The sequence below is a fragment of the Magnolia sinica genome, chromosome 13 (assembly GCF_029962835.1).
Source record: "Magnolia sinica isolate HGM2019 chromosome 13, MsV1, whole genome shotgun sequence".
Classification (NCBI taxonomy): Eukaryota; Viridiplantae; Streptophyta; class Magnoliopsida; order Magnoliales; family Magnoliaceae; genus Magnolia; species Magnolia sinica.
The window spans coordinates 13559963-13580212 of NC_080585.1; the positions used below are offsets into that span (position 1 = coordinate 13559963).

Consider the following 20250-nt stretch of genomic DNA (forward strand, 5'->3'; position numbering starts at 1 on the left):
TTTGATGGATCATCGACCATCCACAGTGGGGGCAAATTGTATCAATGGTTTCGACCACTGACCAAGGGGCTATGCCTGTACATAATAAGAACCAAAAACAGTACTGTACACACATTTCGTGGGCAGCACCAGTTACCTCCTGATCATGGCTATTAATATTATGGACACACTGAGACGGTCCATGCACCAAAATCTCCAAAGATGTAAACCCCTCGATAGGTGGACAGAGTAAATGGCTATGATAAGAAAATACAGCAATGCTTCACACTCCATCAAAAGCTGGTGGGACCCACGGCTTTGGGATAATCACCGCATTAGATTAGATTTTTAGAAGAGCCGCGGTGTGTTTATAGGATCAAGAGAATCTGCATCAAAATCACTATGATAAGTTCCTGAACAAACAAAGGTGATAAAAATAAAATAAAGACAATACCTTTTACCAGGAACCCATCCTCGGGTCCCCTGGGTGTCCCGAAAACCCACAATAATGAAATCCAAAAGTAGATGAAATTTCCTGCATTTAGTCTCCTGGAAATACTAGGAATTCATTTCCTCTTGGAGTCCATTTCCACCAAAAGGGCCATTCTGAAGTTCCTTTGGGAGGAGCTACCTTGCAATTTCCGAGTAATGAATTCCGCACTGATGGTCATTTTTTTTCTAATTCCCTCTCCAGTGAATTATGCAGAGTGTAATTCCTGGCAGTTCTTTTCGAATGACCTAAACACATTCTCCGGTTTTCAAACAACTATATTCCAAGTACCCAAATGTGACAAACATAAACTCTTCTCAGGGGCTTTGTTTCCTGGAAACAAATTCTTCTAAGCTATTTTAAATTCCTCATATCCAAACGACCCCCAAATGATAGCTTAGGATGGATCAACATACATGGTGCAAGCCTATCCTCGCTACATATCCAGATGTAGCAAAAGATATACAAAAAGAAGCTTCATGGCATAGAAGGAACATTTCAAGGACTGCTTTTTTTCAGGTGGACAAGTTGAAAATACAGCAGCCCAATTGCTCATTCAACATAAACGATGTCAGATTCCGGCAATCCACATTTCAAGATCAATATGGTACGACACTTACCTAAGACCTACAATGCAATGACACCTTTTTTGCAATCTCCACGATCTCTTCCATCCGCTCATTGACTACCTGACCCAACTGTTCTTCCTTAACCTTTTGGTTCCCATCAACCTCAGCATCCAGAGCGCCTCCAGCAGCCCGCGATCGGAACATGACGAATGTCATGTCATGCTCATAGTCATTCGGAACATCGGTCAGATTCTTCCCAGCACTCCCAACATCTTTCCCTAAGACATACGCCTTCACTCGATCAAAGATGCAGGCCCGGAAGTTCTCCATGCACAGGCGGTCCTTGGTATCGAGGCTCAGATAGATAAGAACCTCCCAACAACGAAGGAACTGCTTCTTGTTGATTTTGAAGAGTTTCCTGACCCCCTCAACCACATTTGCAGGTGGGTCTGAGTGGAACTTGCTAGTTTTCTTTGAGAAGTTGCTTTGTTTCAGTTGAGAAGTGACTGATGTAATTGCCGGCTTGATTGGCTCGAAAGCAAGCAGGCGAAGTGTGTCGATGCAGCCTCGGACATGTTGGAGGTAATCAGAGGGCTCCTCAGCAGTCACATCATACACGTTTTCATATATTGCCATGGAATTGAGAGTCTCGAGAAGCAAACGGCCATATCCTTGGCCCTGGTAAGGAGGCAAGACGAGTATCTGCCATGAGAGCAAGACGTAAACCATCATTTAATGGCTTCATGATCTGAAAAAGAGCTAAAAGGGTTGGAAATCATGTATATAATTTCACCATTCAGGCAAAGGTGGAGATCAATTTTCATTTTCAAGAAATGACTGCTGGCTGCCATGGCAGGCATAAAATAGTGGACTGATTTGTAATCGTGTGTGGCCCACCTGATGCGTGGATTGGCCTGATTTAGAAGCTCAAGTCATCATAATGGACTGGCATGAATTGGGGGTTACACCCACGAGGACCACTGTTGGAAGGCCTGATTGCACTCCGCCTCATCCCGACCTGACCCAACCCAACTCGAGAGGGTTAGGGTTGAGGATATGTGGCTTCGGGTTGGGTCGGGCCACAGGTTGGCCAAGCTTGATGTCAGGTTGGGCTCAGGCTGACCCTGAACCCAACCCAATCTGCACAAGTTGCACCCTCATGGTGATTGGCTCGGGAGAGGAAATTTTGGGGCAAAATGGTCATTTATGGCTCATGTTGCTCATTTGATAGGACCCTTAATCTGGATCTGAATTTAGCTGTTTCTAATAAGACACGAATGCTATCAAATGGGCCCTGAAGGGGTAAACTGCTGTGCATTTTGAGCATCATGGATTTTTTCCCGCATTTTTTCTCATACAATTCAACATCTGGGATGTTAAAGCTCCAACCTGACAGCCAATCTTCATCTGGGAGGGGAAGCATACCGCCCACCCAAGAAAATCGGGATGTCAAGATACAACATTCACCTCATTTCTGTTGATGAATGCTAAGCTAAAATCATCAATTAGGTGAAAGCTAAAACAACCCAGATCCAAGTTAATCCCTAGTGAGCAGTCAAAAGATATTATAGGAATGATCACATACACACTGATTGGACTGCAAGTTACCATCCATCCCAATAAGCGTGGCAACAGGTCATGTGTACATAGCATCTGAGCCATGGAAAGTAAAGCCCCGGCATGAAATCGCAAAGGGACAGTCCATTCATCAGGTGGAACACAGGTGCATTGAATCAGAACGTCAGCAGATCTAACTTAAACAGCCCATTATTTCATTTTATGCCTGATTTTTGCACCAGAAAACCTTTTTTTCTGGGTTGGGAGGTATATGTTTTGAACATCTCAGATATTGTACGTGTAACATGTTGGGACCACTGCCAGTGGTGGATGGTAACATACACCATTGCAAATATGACCATTCCCCAAAAACATACATATAAACACCCACTTTGCATAAATCTGGATGATGGTGAGCTGGAACACACCGCAAATCATGCTCTAGCAGCTATCACTCACATATAATTAATCTATGTCCAGACACATGCAATTTTATTACTCACAACCAACATTGCATGCTAGCATGGTTTACCATTTTTGCTTAGGGAGCACTAATTGTCCCAAATTGTTGCAGAGTTCCAACAGGAACAAGACGCAGGCATCTACAAGGGACCAAGATGGCCAGATTGCTTATCCAGCAGGCTTCACAAAGGACATGCTGTGACCCAAAAATGAGCTGACCAGACGATCCCACTTCATCATAAGAACAGCACCCAAACGCAGTCCACAGACATTGTTCCTCAAATCAAGAGATTAGGGTTAGGGTCATCTGAATGGTCTGGTTTTTGGGCCAAGGCAAGTTCATGGTCAGGGCGGAGAAGCATTCCAGACCCTGTACATGCCTGCCATGTGTTCAATGGTGTGATGAATTGTGCATTTACCCTTCCTCAGTGCTTCATTTCTCCATGGGACAAATAACTAATATTGTGACAATATAGGAGAGCAAACCTGGCTGATTCGTAAACGCGTACTGTCAGGGTAGTGGAAAAAGCGATAGATAGAGGCAAAACCAAGCAACTTAGAATCAATAGTCCCTGACTGACCAGCTTTTCTCTCAACAACTAGATAAATATCCCATCTCGGATCCGTTACATCTATAGCACTACCACCTGAACAAAGCATTGCACATATTATAAATTCAAACCCCAAACTTGACGCAGGTAGACACAAGAATAAAATATCACAGCACAAAACAACATCGAAGGTTACCTTCCACATTAAGAAACACAAGAGGTACCAGACGACTATAGAGCTCTCCAACAGGCATGCTGCGCAGACCCATGCGAATGACGAGGTTCTGTGGAAGAGAAAGCACCATCATGGTAGTTTAGCACTTACGAACTTCAATTGCTGCCAAAAGATGCAAATGTGTGCCAATGGCCAGGCTTGCCCCGGTCAAAGTCAGTCCAATTCTAGCCCAATAATATAATGCCCACACATTGGGCCCAAGCACCCTAGACTTCTGGACTGAGTTGGACCAGGCATGAGAACACAATGGGCTGGAAAAGGATGCTTTTATGATTTTGCAGTGGAGAAATAAACAATGAGGTAGATTTATCTAGTTCACATGAAAATTTTAAGTACTGAAATTAATGCAATAGGTATGTCCATACTTGAATCCACTAGCCTACAATCAAACAATATAGCATTGGTGGGATCTGTGGATATTCTGTGTCCCGAAGGCATGCATTAATCAAGGGTTAAAAGGTAAACTGCTGAAAGGTTGTGTGGAGACTAGTTTAAACTTTAAAATACTTTATAAATATAGCATAAATTTTAACCCCCTGAAATGCCAATAAATGAAAGGTATTTGCAAACAAAGTAAATAAATCATACAATGGGACTGTAGAACATTAGATAATGAAGAATAACATGGAATGTGTCCAACCAAAAATACGAAGTATATGTACTTTGATTGGCAACAAAATAGGGGCGGGGCCACCTACATGAAATTAGCTTTTCTAGTTGCAAGTAGATGGGCCTCATTGTGCAGCACCAGTTAAGGCCAAGGTATTCAATAACAGTAGCGGTGGCCATAACAGCCAGCTGAATGGCTGTTATGATACAGGCCATAACAGCCATTATGGCTCCTGTAATGGGCATTATGTCCCTGTAACAGTCAACTTTTTTTTAAAGGAAGAAAATGTATCAGCCCTGTATTGGACTGTTATACCAGTCCATTAGGGGCCCCGTAACAGTCATTACAGGCTCGTATGAGCCATTTTTTTCAGAACGGGGGTTATAGCCCTGTATTGCTAACAGGTCCCGAAGTCATTGTTACGTAACCATTTTCAAATATCATGCTTTTTTTTTTCAGCTAGGTGTCTGACCATATGATTCATAAATAGTTATAGTAGCAGCAGCAATAATAAAACTAATATTGTCAAGATATTACAGGAAGCATAGTGTATCAGTTCCTGTGACATTGGCAGGATTTGTGAGATTATAAATGCAGGTGAGAACAGGAGAAACTGCAAACTGGAGACTACCTGTGTAGTGTTATCACGTCCCTTGGAGGCTTCACAATGCACAACCTCTCCATGTGAAATAATGGTACTGAGATAATAAAAGGAAAGCAAAAAAGAAATGCATATGAGCATGTATAAAAGAAAACACATTCATAAAGACATGCACATGCACAAAAATACAAATGAAATTTTGACGATTGAACCATATGGACAGAGGAAGCAATGATCGATGAGTAAATTGAAGGGACCATACCTAATATAATGTCTGTCTGTGGTGAAAGTTTGAAGGAATTCCTCTTTTTTCTCAACCAGGGATTCACCGAATATTTTCTGTTTGAAAATTAAGAGTAAGTATAGCAGTAGAGGAAATTAAAGATAGTTTAAAATCAGTTATTAATGCATACCTTAAGGGCAGGGTCCAGATCTGTGGTCCCTTTCGATCCCTTAAAACAATTAACAATATTTAGCATGAGTATGTTGCAATGAGATACACCGCTACAAACTTTAAGATTTAACAAAAACCTAGTTAGCAGCCAAATGGAATTGAGTTGGCTGAAATCCACCAAGAAAGCCAGTTTAGAATGAAAGGCTAGATGGAAAAGACCCTGCCAATGGGACAAGCACGGCTAAGATGGTGAAGGGACATCGCATGCACAACTCTATGTAGCATACATGTGAGAGATCCAAGCCTTTCATCAGATGGGGACCAACCACCATGAACATCTCCTCCAGCCCAAAATCAGGCTGGTCAACACTTTTTGAGATAGAGGATGGTTGGAATAAATGGGAAATGGTTCGTATTCAACTTAAACTCGTGATCCAAACTGATGAAATGACCTGCTTTTTCAGCACAGAAATGTTCACAGTGATCAGGGAATGCATCTCTCACAAAAACGCCTCGTTAGTGCTTATGCAGCGAGGCCACCCCATCACCAACACGTGCAAGTCTCATTCACATTCCTCGATGGAACATACAAACAGTAAAGAGAACTTGACACTTCACAACATAGAATGAAATCTGCCTTCCATCTTTCTCATCCAGATAACCACTACTAATCTCCTACTAGGCTGACTTAGCTGATTTCAGTTCCCCAGCATTTCAAGGCTTAGTTTCATGGAACTCTATTAAAGGAGTGCCCAACACAAACAAATATGTACTCAGAATAAAAATACAAATAGTTACAGATGGTATGTTGGGTAACCAGTAATCAACACTTACATTGAATGTGCTCTGGAATGAAATATCAGCATATGCATGAAATGATATGCCATTCAACCAAATGTCGATCTGCACCAAACGAGTTGAAATGTAAAAAAATAAAAAATATAAAGGGGGGAGGCAATTTTCCTTTTTATTTTCTCTGCAATGCACTAGAATCTAGAAAAATATCTATAGAAACTCACATTTATTTATGTCAGGAATATCATGCCCTGCTCGTAATGAAAGCTTAAAACTTATGCAAACAGACAACTCGGAGTGGCTTGAATCTTGTCTAGAGCTGAACATGAACTGAGCTAGCTCGGTTAACTCGCTTGGTTCGGCACGGACATGCTCGACTCAGCTCAACTTGAAGTTGGGTTTGGGCTGAGCCGAGCTGATTTTTTGAGCTCGAAAGGATTCTGAGCCAAGCTGAGCTGATTTTTTGAGCTCAAAAGGATTTTGAGCCGAGCTCGAGCTGGCCTGAGTTCAACTTGGCTCAAAGCTCGGCCTGAACTTGACTCAGTTCGGTTCAGCTCGGTTTGGCTCGAGTCATAACTTAATTATATAATATTATATTTATATATATAACTTAATTAATATATTATATTTTATATTATATATAATATATAATAAAAAAAGGGCCCACCCATATAAAAACTAGAAAGAAAACGATCGACTCAAAAGCTTGAGCTCGAACTCGGCTCGAAAGCTAGAGCTTGAACTCAGCTCGAGGTGACCCGAGCTGCTGACCGAACCAAGCCGAGCTGGCCTAGGCTTGAGGACCGAGCCAAGCCGAGCCAAGATGTGCCAAGCTCAACTCGATTTGGCTCACGTCAGTTCTAATCTTGTCAATGAACCTGCCATTTATAACGTAGGTGAGTAACATCGCAATGATCATCTCAATCATCAAATCAATAATGTTCATGCCACCATGGGTATGATGGTATGTGTCAAGAACTAGGGTTGGCAATGGGTCAGGTCAGCCCATAGGTCAACTGGCCGGACCTAATTTTGAGGCAGCTTGGCACCAAGCTAAATGCATAGTGGGTAGGGCTCAAGCTAGAACATGTGGCCCATTTAAGTAAATAGGTTGGTCCCAGGGTGAAATCCTTACCAACCCGAATACCCATCTAACCGCTCAATGTTAGTTCTAGACATTAGAAGCAAAGATGACATCATTGGATGCCTAAACCAACCATTCCTAAGCTTAGTTGTGTGATCCTTCTAACTAGGTGCCACGTCCACTTCATGCTTCGGACTTGTGCTTCCACTCCTGCTTTCTAGCTGCTTGTACTTGACTACACTAGGAAACAAACACTTCCCTGCTCCCGTCCTGTATCTTTTGCTGCATCAATTAACGGTTCTTGCAACTATATTCACAGGTGTAATGCTCTAATGCTTCATCCAGACATTAAATACAAAGATGAACGGTGGTGGCATAAGAGTACAACCTCAAGATTGAAATATCAATATATGTTGCCAAACGAGCCAATCTTAGAAACATAATCCAAAGGGGAGTTTCGCCGATCCACACATCCTTCCAAAATCATATTTTCTCCCCATTTCTTAGGAAAAATCTTGCCATGGGGGAAGAGATTTAATTTCAGAGAACAAATTTGTGCATTTCAATTATGTGTTGCACATATGTTTTACCTTGTTGAATTCCCACTACACTCATTCGGGTACCCAGCCCGACCCAATTTCTAATTGTACTTGGATAGTTGTTTTTTTAAGGGCTATGAATAATAATTTATAAGAAAAAAGCAAATGGAAGCAAACCAGCCAAACAATACAAAAAGCATCCATATGGGTAACCTATCCTTCTCCAATTGTACTCCATGCCAAGCCCATAGCATTTGCGGCACTGACTGTGGCAGCAACCATTGAACTCCAAACAAACCAAGAATCCGATTCGAAATCTGAGCAGAGAAGGGGTAGTGAAGCAACAGGTGGTCCATAGATTTGTTGGATAGTTGGACCCTAATCCGACCAAAAGATTAATTAGGTCTACAATGTAAGACCATATTGGATTACATCAAACCTCTTTTAAGAGCCATGATCAACACCTTGCTTTTATGCGAGCATTCTATAGTATCTATAAAAAAAAATGGTAACCATTCCATAAGGCTTCTAATATTCATTTTTCCATGTTTTAACTAGAGAGGAGCCTTGAGAGTCCAAGATCTAAGATAGACGATTGATATTGCAAAGCAAGTTATTTGCAAGCAAGCACTTCTTCTTCTTTTGAAGGCTTCCGAATATATATATATATATATATATATATATATATATATATATATATATATATATTCTAAAGCAAAAAAGGTACAAAATATAATGGCACGTTATCCATGGAAGCTACAAAGCAACATAGTAAACCACTCAGACTTAGAGCCACAAAACTTCCCCAGGGAGCTCTTGCTGAATATTGCAGCAATGGCCCATTCTGCAATCATTCTTTTGGCCTAGAAACACCACATTTGCAGGGCATACCTTGTCCTTGAAAATTCAATTTTTACATTCAAGCCACACTGCCCAAACCACTACTATCACCACTAATTTCCATGTCTGATTTTTTTATTTGCTACCCTAAACCCCCTATGTCATGCCTGCAAGAGTGCCCCCATACTGCGCCATCACCCATTCCTCCTTGAATAGGCATAGTATTTGCCACCATATTTCTGAAGAGGAGCCAATGCAAGAATACATGATCCACCAACTCACCAATAAGGCACATAGGGCAACCATTTATAATGAACATCTTCCTCTTCCCTAGATTGTTGATGGTGAGAACCTTCTTTTGTTTAACCAACCAAACAAAGGCTAGAATCCTAGGAGGACCTTTATACTTCCAAATGTGGAACAGAGGATTTGGATCGGAGTGATGCAATTGAGCAGAGAGAGACCAATAAAAGGACAGAAAAGCCGTTTGACTTTCTGAGATCCAAACCCATCTATCTTGGGGCCTGCCATCCCCCTTAACTTGATGCAGCAGGTTCAACAGATTAGCAAGCTCTTGAATCTCATCTTCACTCATGCTTCTTCAGAAACGAGAGAACCATACCACCTTGTTGTCCTCGATCAACATAAAATAAGAAATATTGCCTTCCTCTTCTAACGCTGAGGAGAATATGTGAGGATATCTCATCTTCAAAGGCATATCCCTACAACACTTATCATACTAAAATTTAAATTATTTAATTCTAGTTTCGTCTTCAAACAAGAAGCAAATTTCCTGCTAAAGCTATGAACAACCTCGAGCACCACTTTCCACATATCGGATGCCCTATAAATCGTAGTCGACCTAGGAAACCAACCTTCCTCTACCACACCATACTTGTCTATTATGACGTTTCTCCAAAGGCTGACCTCCTCCCCATACCTCCATAACCATTTCCTCGACAAAGCTTCATTCATGGCTCTCAATCTTCTGATTCCCAAGCCACCCTCCTTCAGTTTGCACACCTCTTCCCATTTCACCAAAGCACCCGTTTGGGTGCTTGTAAATGGAGGTAAATGAATTGGGAGTAAATGGCTTACACAGTTGTGTTTGGATGGGAGTATGAAATGCATTTGAAATGCAAATATTTTGTTTGGATGAGAGTAAATGGGAGGAATTGGAATGCATTTGAATTTTTCAATATATTCACAGGAATATATATGATATCCCAAATCCACTTTAATATCCCAACTTAGTGTACATATGCGATATTTAATAGAAAGATGGTCATCCTTTTGACGGTTTGGATCATTCTTTTGGTAGTGATGTGGCCGATAATTGGATTGTTTCGGAGTATCGTTAGTGTGACATGTGTGTGGTGGGCATGCGCATAGTGGCACCTTTGTTTACACATGTGACTCTCCAAGGAAGCTCAAAAAGGCATTTCACCCCATTTACTTCCAAATCCTCTCTCGTAGAGAGGATTTCATTAAAATGCACATTTACTCCAATTTCATTTCATTCACATGCATTTACTCCCATCCAAACACACCTCAAATACCATTTACTCCCAATTCCACCCATTTACTCCATTTACTCCCATCCAAACAGCCCCAAATGGAACGTGTTTCTACTTTTTGTTCCTTGCCGTAAGAAATTCCTTTGGATATTTTCCAGCCTCCTAATGACATTGCTTAGGCAGTAGAATAAGGACATGAAGTCCATCAGCATGCAAGATATAGTTGTTTTAACGAGAGTAGTTCTTTCCGCCAAAAAAGAAAAAACAACTCTTCCACCCGATTCTCTCAATCACCACATTCCACAAATGACCTCCTCTTCTCAATCACAACTTCATATTGTATTCATATATGCAAGTTCATAAGAATAAGAAATATGGCATTAGATGTCCTAGACCTGAAATTTTCATTGCCAGTTCAACCAAAGCTACATTTAACATTCTAAAGACAATGAGATCCAATAATTATAGTGCTCTGGCAATAAATATAATATGAAGTTATGAACCTAATTTACTATTCAAAGATGGGATGGACATTAAGGATAAAATGGCAGGACAAAAGACCTACCATCGTAATGAAAGCAACAAAAGATAATAACGAATCAAATTGAAAGACTAGATGTAGCAAAAGCAAAAAGGAATAGCTAATTTTATATCCAAAGCAGCAAAGGAATTAATGTCGGAACTCTTGACTACAAGATAGCTGCAACTTAATTGAATTGGAGTCACCTTTAAATCTTTATAGCCATATATTCTTCCATCTTCACCAAAAAAACGATTCAGATCAACTGGCTCAAAACAAAAGCTGTCTGCAGTATCCACTTCATCCACACTATTTACTACAACATGGACCAACAAAGACAACGCAAGTTAACAAAAGTGATAAATGTGTAACGGTTCATCTTCAAAAGAAAATTAAAAACATAAATATGTAAAAACTATTGTTATGTACAAATAATGTGATTGTTTATTTGATACGTACACGAAGAATGAAGTTATAAACCCATGAATTCGACCCCGTATAATCAGATCATTGCCACAAGGTTAAAGGTTCAAATTCTTAGTCCTCATGTGCAAAGAAGACCCATCATGCCAAATTCAATTAGAAAAAAGGATCCATTTGGGAGAATATTATAGGATTACTTAAGCTCTGAGTTATGCTGGACCATTATAGTCTTAAATCTTGCATGATTCATTATCTTCACAGTTCTCCTTGTGTGCCACAACCTTGCTGAGATATCTGGTGAACCATATATCAGAGGACCATAGGTATGCACTAAAATATGAGAATATAATATTGGAAAGCTAAATTAATTAAAGCAACATATTAAACGCATTTCACTTGTATAGGAAATAAATGAGCATATCCTAAAAGGCTTTCAAGTTGTCGTCTCCATCCCAGTATGTCTGAAAGCCACAAAAATCTCAAAGCCAGAAAAATAATGAAAAAACAATCAAAAAGCTCGAACAGGGGAAAATGCAATAAAAATTTGCAGAAGACTATGTTGTCATCTTGCAAAAAACTCATCCTCCACCAAAATGCCAACCAACGAGACAAGAGGAACAACTTGTGAAACTACAACTGAGTTCTCTGCAAATAAGATAAAGCCCCTCTTCTAATTCCAACTAAACTTTCTACTCACAGTCAGCCGAGATGAAGAGAGCAAAGACCATGTTGAGTAGGGTTTATGAAAATGTGCAAGATCAATCACAAACAGGAAAGATAACATAGCCACCACCATGCAAATGAAGCATATAATCCTAGTGCTGTAATTACTTAATTTGTTTTCGCCTAATCATTGCAACTTGGGCAACACCTCTCTATTTTTGAGCATTCATCATGTAGGATATTCTTTACAACTCGGCAAACATTGTCTTGGAAAATTACCTTGGGATGTGTTTGTGTTACTAGAGCTAAGCATCAAGCTGATCCATAACTTGGTAGATGGAAATTCCTTCTATGTTGGAGCATGACCCAATCTTCCTTTTTAGGGATATTGACATCATAACTTATGTTGGGACATAACACAGCCTAACCATGAAAAGGACATTTGCTTCAAGAATACTCAACTATGATTTAAATACATATTGCATACCAAGGCAAGGGCACTTCCGAAAGATCAAAGGCAACGATAGATTGTGCAGCAATCAAACCGTCATGGTCGCGACTGCTGGAGTTTAGCTAACGTCATCCATAGAAGTCACGAAAAGAGACAAAAGTTGCCTTTGTCAACTTCCAGTTCCCTAAGAGCTTCCCTAGCATGGGAAAGGAGGCTGTAGGAAGAGACATTCTAGGTGGGGAGTTACCACTTATAGAATATTGACTGCAATGACTACGACTACACAGAGAGACTTGTGCGTCAAACGTCACATAGCGAGCAGGGAGGGTACAATAGAAAAGAAACCACTTCCCAAAGTACCGTCAATTGAGTGCCCCTTTACATGATTTCCCCTTTATTGACGTGATGATTCTGACCAACTTCACCGAAGTATTCATTCCTCTCATATCATAAGCACTCTGTGTTTGGATTTTGCATTCCTCTCATGGTGGGGTTAATATAGTTACTTTCTTTTTAAGAAATATGATGCCCTTCATTGAAGTCCCTGTCTCAAACAAGTTCCTGAAGTAAGAGGAGAGGGGGTAACCCCTCCCCTTCATTGCTTTAGAAGTTAGGGCGAGTGAGCACGATGCAGAATTCTTTGGACACATTGATTGTACTAAATATCTTTAGACTCATATTATGATTGTCACATTTTTAACTTTTCTTCTCAAAACAAACATGCCTGTACAATTAACTCATCAGCATCACCATCTAAGCCTTATCCCAACTAATTCGTGTCAACTACACAAATCTTATTCCACTATTCCACTTTATCAAGGAACACACATCCTTAAGAAAACTATGTCATCAAGACCTTTCTTACTACCTCCATCACATCCTTTTGGCCCTTTCCCATGCCCTTTTAGATCCTTCAACTTGCACCAACACGCTCCTAACCAATGTAGTGCTTGGTCTCCGTTGCACATGGCCAAACCATTTGAGTCTACTTTCCCTCATCTTATTAGTTATTACCCAATGGTCCTACTCATAATTCCCCCAAATGGATTCATTTTTTATTCTATCATTGTCTTGTACTTATCCATCTCAACATCCGCATTTCAGCTATGCTAATTCTATGAACATGTTCCTTAGTTGCCCAATACTTTGTCGCATACTGCATGGCTGGTATTATAGTTTCCTATAGAATTTCACTTCCCCTACTTCCATTGGTATGCATCAATCCAATATAGCTCCAAAGGCACATATCCGCTTCATCCACCCAATTATAATTCTAAGAGCAACATCCTTCTTAATCTCTCCAATGTCCTGAATTACTGACCCAAGATATCGAAAATGGTACTTTTGGAGTACTTCTTTGTCAACAATCCCAACTAATTCCTCATTTCCACTCATATAATTACTAAAATTACATTCAATATGCTCTATTTTAGTCCCATGTCCCAACTAAGTTTAGAACCTTTGGATTCTGTTCCAAAGTTCTAGCTTTGCATTACCCTCCCTCAACTCGTCAATCAAAACTATGTTATATACAAACCATGGTTCTGAATGACGGTATCGGCCGTTGTATCTGCACTGCGGAAAAATAATACGATACGACATCGCGTATCAGAATCGAGGCCTTATCGCCCCGTATCAGTCAGAATTTATTTTTTAAAAAGCAAAAAAATATGAAAGATATTGACAACAAAAAAACAATTGACATATTCACGAATCTATCATCTTTATTTTTATTTTTACCATGTATTCAATGGTATATCAAACCATTCTTTAGTAAGAATGATGGCATGGCGGGTTGCCTACTATAAGTTCTGGTGTTAAATTTTTTTATATAAACTGTTGACATATAACGTAAATTGATATCGTATATTGCTAATAGTTTGATATGTCCAAGAAGAATCACTACTCACTATTCTAGTCACTAGTACATGCTTGCTTGTAAATGTGTGTTATCAATTTACATCATCAAGACATCAACCAAGAAACTTCCACCCCCTAGGCATGAACAAAAATTGAAATTGAAGAAAACTTGACATAACATTTGGAAAAAAAAAAAAAAAAAACCCACCAAACTACTCATATACGATGGAAAAACAACAAAATTAAGCGTAAATGCCCAAAAAACCCAAAAATGATCAAAAAGACCTTCAAATCTGGTAGTTTTTTTTGTAGATCTAGGGGTATAATAAACATAAATATGGATTTCAACCAGGATCAACAGCAAAAAATGGTTTTTTAACCTTTTCCAATTTTTCAAAACCGCCAGAAATTGTTTCGATCCTTCATATCGGCTAAAATCCGATGTTTTGATCCTCTGATAAGTTGTTAATGGCACCGAAAATCCTATAGGTTGATGTATGTGACTGATTTGGAGGAGATTTTTTTTTTTTTTTTTTTTTGGGGGGGGGGGGGGGGGGATATAGGGAGGTTGCCATTTTTACCCTTTTTATACCCATATCGGTCGATACAAGTATAGCATATTTGTGTTGATACGGGCCGTGTCACCTGATACGGTACAATCAATATTGAAACAACCAATACAAGCCCGTATCGTGTATCGCATCAAGCCGATACGATACCAATTTTTCGATATATGATGTAAACAGCATACACCAAGAGACCTCTAACTATAAATGCCTCATCAACTCATTCATAAACAATGTAAAAAGACATTGGACCAAGGCCAACCCCCAATGTAAGCCTACAATAATTGGAAACTCACTTCTCTCCATTAATGATCCTCACTTTTGTTACCACGCCATTATGCATATCATTAATCATGTCAATATGTACTCTTAAGAGTTAAGACTCCTTTCTTTCGCAATACTCTACTAAATTAGCTCTTTAAGGTCCCTATTGTATGCTTTCTCTAAGTCAATTAGAGAGCACATGGAGATCATCTCCATATATTTTTCCATCAACTATCTTATGTATGAAATAGCCTCACCGGTTGACCTTCCTGGCACAAAGCCAAACCAACATTTTGATATATTCATCTCATCCCTATCTAATCAAAATGGTTCATCATTCTCTATTATCAAGGAACGAGAAAGTTATTTTTACTCGACGCTTGCAATAAGAACTCTTGTGAATCCTAACATATTAGCTTAATGAATACCAACTGGTTAATTTAGAGAGATCATTCAAAGCCTACAAGCCCACCTTTGAGGTCCCACTCCGAAATTGAATGTTGAGGACCCCACCATGGAATCAGGGTTTCATTGTAAGCAACCTTATTAATGATTGGTCACCTTCTCACTAGAGTTTAGTCACGTTTCTCTACCCTTATCAATAATGCTTCCCGCTCCCCTTTTCAATAAATTCTTGTTGTCGATAGAAAACATATTAGTTTATTGACACATGATATGAAATGTCTCAATGGCATTCTGTAAAGTATAATCTTGACCATACACATGAAAATCATATATGAAGATTGGTATCAGTGATCTCACAAAACTCCACCTTGTTAGGCCATAGCCCAAAAATTATAGTGATTAGACGATCTTGACCATTTGATAGTTATAGATTTTGATTGTTGAATGTGGACAATTGCTGACAATTTCTTAACTTTGGGTTAATTGTCCATCCGCAACTAGTAATTAAATGGCTACTATAGCCCAACCACTATGATTTTTTTTTAGCAATGACCTATCCACATAACATCAACATCATAATCAAAAGCCTTATGCCAACTAATTGGGATCAGCTACATGAATCCTATTCCACCATTCCACTCTATTAAGTCCATAACTTCAATTAGACCATAGGTCATCAAAGATTTTCTTACTACCTCTACCTATGGCCTTTCGGGCCTTCCCCTTGTCCTTTTAGAGCCTTCAACTTACACCAACCCACTCCTAACCAACGCGGTTCTCAGTCTCCGTTACACATGACCAAACCATCCAAGTAGGACTTCCCTCATCTTTTTACATATTGGTGCTACTCCTAAGTTCCCTCGAATGTGTGCCCTTCTAACTTTGTCCTTCCTCATCTTGTCACTCATCCATATTACCATCCTCATTTCAGCCACACTCATCTTATGAACATTTTGTTCCTTAATTGCCCAACATTTTGTCCCGTAAAGCATGGCTGTTCTTATAGTTATGTACATCCACATAACAGCCTAAGCAATCAAAAGCCTTGGCCAAGGTATTCAATAATGGTAACCATAGTCGTAACAACCACCTCAGTTGCTACTACAACCCTTTTTTCGGAAGGAAAAAAAAAACTTGTATCAGCCCCGTAATGGAACAAATTTTCTATAATGACTGCTACAACCATTACAAACCCGTAACGCATAACTGTTACCGTTATGCAACTGTTTTTTAATACCATGGCCCTGACCACCATGCACCAGCACCATGCTTTTGTGAAAATGTTTTGGACTGCTTCATGGAATTCTGTGAGGCATTTAGCATGGTCCCATTACTCTAGTTCATCACATGCTTACCTTTAAACCTGATTTCTGTTTAACTGAAGCTAAACTTAGCTTATTGGACTTGATGGAACTCTATGAAGCACTTAACATGGCACCACTCATCTAGTTGATCACATACAAACTTTTATATCTAGTGCTATGTTTTTTAATGAATTACACTATTGAAGTTAAACCTAACTTATTGACTTAAGCTGATGGTGAAAATATGAGGTGGAAATAACACATTATGAGGTGGAAATAACTTATTGACACCGCAAATGCTCCATAGCTGTTTGGAGGCTTTGTCTTCTTGCTGGCCTTTGGAGGATTTGGGATGAAAGGAATGCTAGATGCTTCCGTAATGGAAGTAATGAAGTGGGATAAGCAGCTAGTGATGTTTGGATTTCAGTTGTAGAGTGGGCGGTGCGCAAAGGCTGGGTGGGGCATATGTAATATTTTCCTTTTCTTCGTTTTTTGCGTTTTTGTACATATTTTCACCCTATCTCAGCAGCCCTTTTATGAAGTTCACTGTTGTCTTTTAAAAAACAAAAAAATGATAACACATTATCAAGTTTATAGACATTGGCACAAAACATAAACCACTACTAGCATGGATAAATCAATCTCAACATGCCCACTAGGCGATTGTGTTAGATGACACTTTAACTTGTCCATGATACCTTTTTGTCACAATTTAATAAATTCAATTTATATATATATATATATAATGCAGAATTAGACAGTGCTTTTCTCAACCACTTCATGCCATAAGCAAAACATAAAGAGTTTCATCATTATGTTCATGATATTTGCATGCAAACAAGTTGAGATGTTGATTTATTATTATAGTTGCAGCAGTGCACAGCTGGCTCTGCTTGGCCTGAGTCCAGCCAGCTTTGCAGTGGAATTTGAGTTGAGCCTCCAAAAAAGTAGTTATGACCCTTGCCTGAATTTTAGGCCTCACAATTATCGAGCTGGAAATGGCTTAAATAGGCCAAAGGACTAGGGCTGTCAGCGCCTCAACAGGCGGGACCTGGGGTTGATTCCAGCCTGCATTTGAGCTGGTCAGACGGCCCTATTCAAAATATTGATTTTGCCTAATGCAGACCCATTTCATTGAAAGCCCTACCACGTGCCCAACAAGTAGGCCAGTTTGATTCGACTTATTTATTTAACATCGATATGATGAATATTTGACGAGCGGGCATTGATCAGCCAACGTATGGCTACTTAGCCTGAGGGCTGGGTTGAACCCCATCTTGGGTCCTTGACTCACAGGCTGAAAGTGGACATGCTTCAGCCTAGGCCATTGAGTGCACAAAAGATTATGTTCCCACATTTCCAACCATCAAGCAACGGTTAAGGCCATCAACAATCAACGTCTTGGCATGAGGCAGTTCCAAAACAGTCCAGGCCCAAAAATACAAGGCCCAAGCCCAGGCCCAAATGAAAACGGAAACAGGCCAATTTTTTTAGACCTGAGCCCAACCAAATAAAAGCTTGTCAAGCCCAAGCGCAGCCCCTTAAAATCAATTTTGATATGTATATTAGTGGCATCGCATACATATATATACACACAAGCAACCGACATGAATATTATCATTGTGGCCCCAGCTCTGGAACTGAGGTCTGAACCGAACTATGGTGCCCGAAGGCCCACCTGCTGACAACCTTAGTGAAATCCCATTTTAAGTGTGCATAGGGATTCCCACCCACCTTAACTGGACAGTGAGATTTTGGAATACAATTTCTTGTCTTACCATAGGAAAACTAGTGGTGCGTGTAAATAAATCCATACCGAGATATATCTTTATGCATTCATTCGCCTCGATTCCAACATCTGCGCCAAAAGAAAAATGCAATCATCAGCGAACAAATATAAGAAAAATGCAGAAACGAAATTTTCGAGTTTAGGACACAAAGTTCAAAAGAATTACAGAAGAAAAAAAACCCCGCCTAAGCACAGAAACGCCTGACCTAAATAAAATCGACATTTCAGGCAAATTAGAACTAAAAACAGAAAAATAACGAAGGTTTTTTCATGCTACAGCTAAAAATTTGGAAAACAAATCTAGTCAGAGATGAAATGCTATATTTTAGGGAAGAATTTACAGAAAAAGCTTGAAATCGAAGAAAAGAAGGGTAAAAGGAGGGTTTTGAACTATTTTTCCGAGAACTTACCGATAGCTGCGAATCCTCGCCTTCGCTTCCTACCTTCTGTAGGGAGATCGATGCTGCCCTTTTGTTTCGGCACCATTTTTAATTCCTGAAAACCGTAGCTAGGGTTAGGGTTTTCTCGCAGCAGGAAAGAAAAAAGAAGAGGGAAAATAGGGAAAATCGGGAGGCGGGAAATGACATACGAAAGGGGGAAAAGGGGGAAGGGTTTCGGCTTATGTAGGGCTGATAGAGTTTCTATGGTCTTCGATACCATGCGAAATAATGGTACTTTATTGCCACTGCACCACGTGGGGCATGTGCGGCGATACTTAACTCTGGGAAGCGGACTGCGTGCTGAGTTAAGCGTACTTAATAAACTTTGTAGAGTCGACTGTGATTTATATCTTTTATCCACACCGTCCACCCATTTTAACAGATAATTTTAGGTTATATTCCAAAAATTGAAGGATATACGATGCTCAAGTGGACCACATCGCGGGAAAAAGTATAAATTGAAAGCTACCCGTTGAAAACTTCTTGATGACCACAGAAGTTTTGGATCAAGCTGATATTTATGTTTTCCCCTCATCCATGTCTTTGTAATATTATGAACAGGTTGGATGATCAATAAACATCTCTGTGGGCCATACGAACGAATGTTTCGACAGTAGACATCATTATTCCCGCTCTTTCCTGTACTGTGGTCCACTTGAGCCTTGGATATGCTTCGATTTTTGGCACATGCCCTAAAATGATATGTAAAAACGGATGTACGGTTTGGATAGGATGCATACGTCCATAGTGGCCCCACAGAGTTTACTCAGTACGCAATCTGCTTCCTTAGATTTGTTGGTGGGGCCGATCTGGCCACGCCAAGCCCCGTACTGAATGTAAGACTGCAGTTGACTAGGGCTGATTCCGGGTCCATCCATAGCTATCACAGCATCAACATGGTGGAAGTGTGTGAGATCCAGGCCGCTCGTATATAAACCATACAGATCAATTTACCCAAAGATCAGGTCAATCTGCACATTGTACAACATAAAATGGACGGTCGAGGAAACTGATCAAGAATTGAAATTTGGTGTGAGTGTGTGGGCCACTGTATGAGAAGGCTGGCTTGATTTTATTGTGAGGGTAGCGCTGGAAGGTCCGCAATGTGGAATAGCAATCTCTCCATGAGACATGTGGCAGTGTGATGCATGGGTCAGGTCCACTCATATTGTGGTGTTAAAACAGATGGCTTGCGTTTTAAAAATAAAAGCCATGATATAATCCTGTCGCTTTATTTTTTAATACCGTTTATCACCGCATGGACTGCCAATTGTTTTTTGTTTTCCACTATTATTATGAAATCAAATGAAAAAGTATTATCTACTAGAGCAAATATTTATTC

The 20250-nt window shown here is 39.9% G+C and overlaps 1 protein-coding gene across 1 annotated transcript; it reads right to left on the bottom strand.

Annotated features, from left to right (window-relative positions):
- Positions 1–713: 713 nt before the first annotated feature.
- On the bottom strand, positions 714–19070 carry LOC131222889 (probable histone acetyltransferase type B catalytic subunit). Its single transcript, XM_058218131.1, has 10 exons — positions 18879–19070; positions 18496–18537; positions 10950–11059; positions 6283–6351; positions 5468–5506; positions 5317–5393; positions 5085–5151; positions 3805–3892; positions 3544–3704; positions 714–1740 (listed from the first exon to the last, which is right to left on the bottom strand). The coding sequence occupies exons 1-10, from the start codon at positions 18952–18954 to the stop codon at positions 1090–1092; spliced, it is 1380 nt and encodes a 459-aa protein (XP_058074114.1). The 5' UTR covers positions 18955–19070; the 3' UTR covers positions 714–1089.
- Between the last annotated feature and the right edge of the window lie 1180 nt (positions 19071–20250).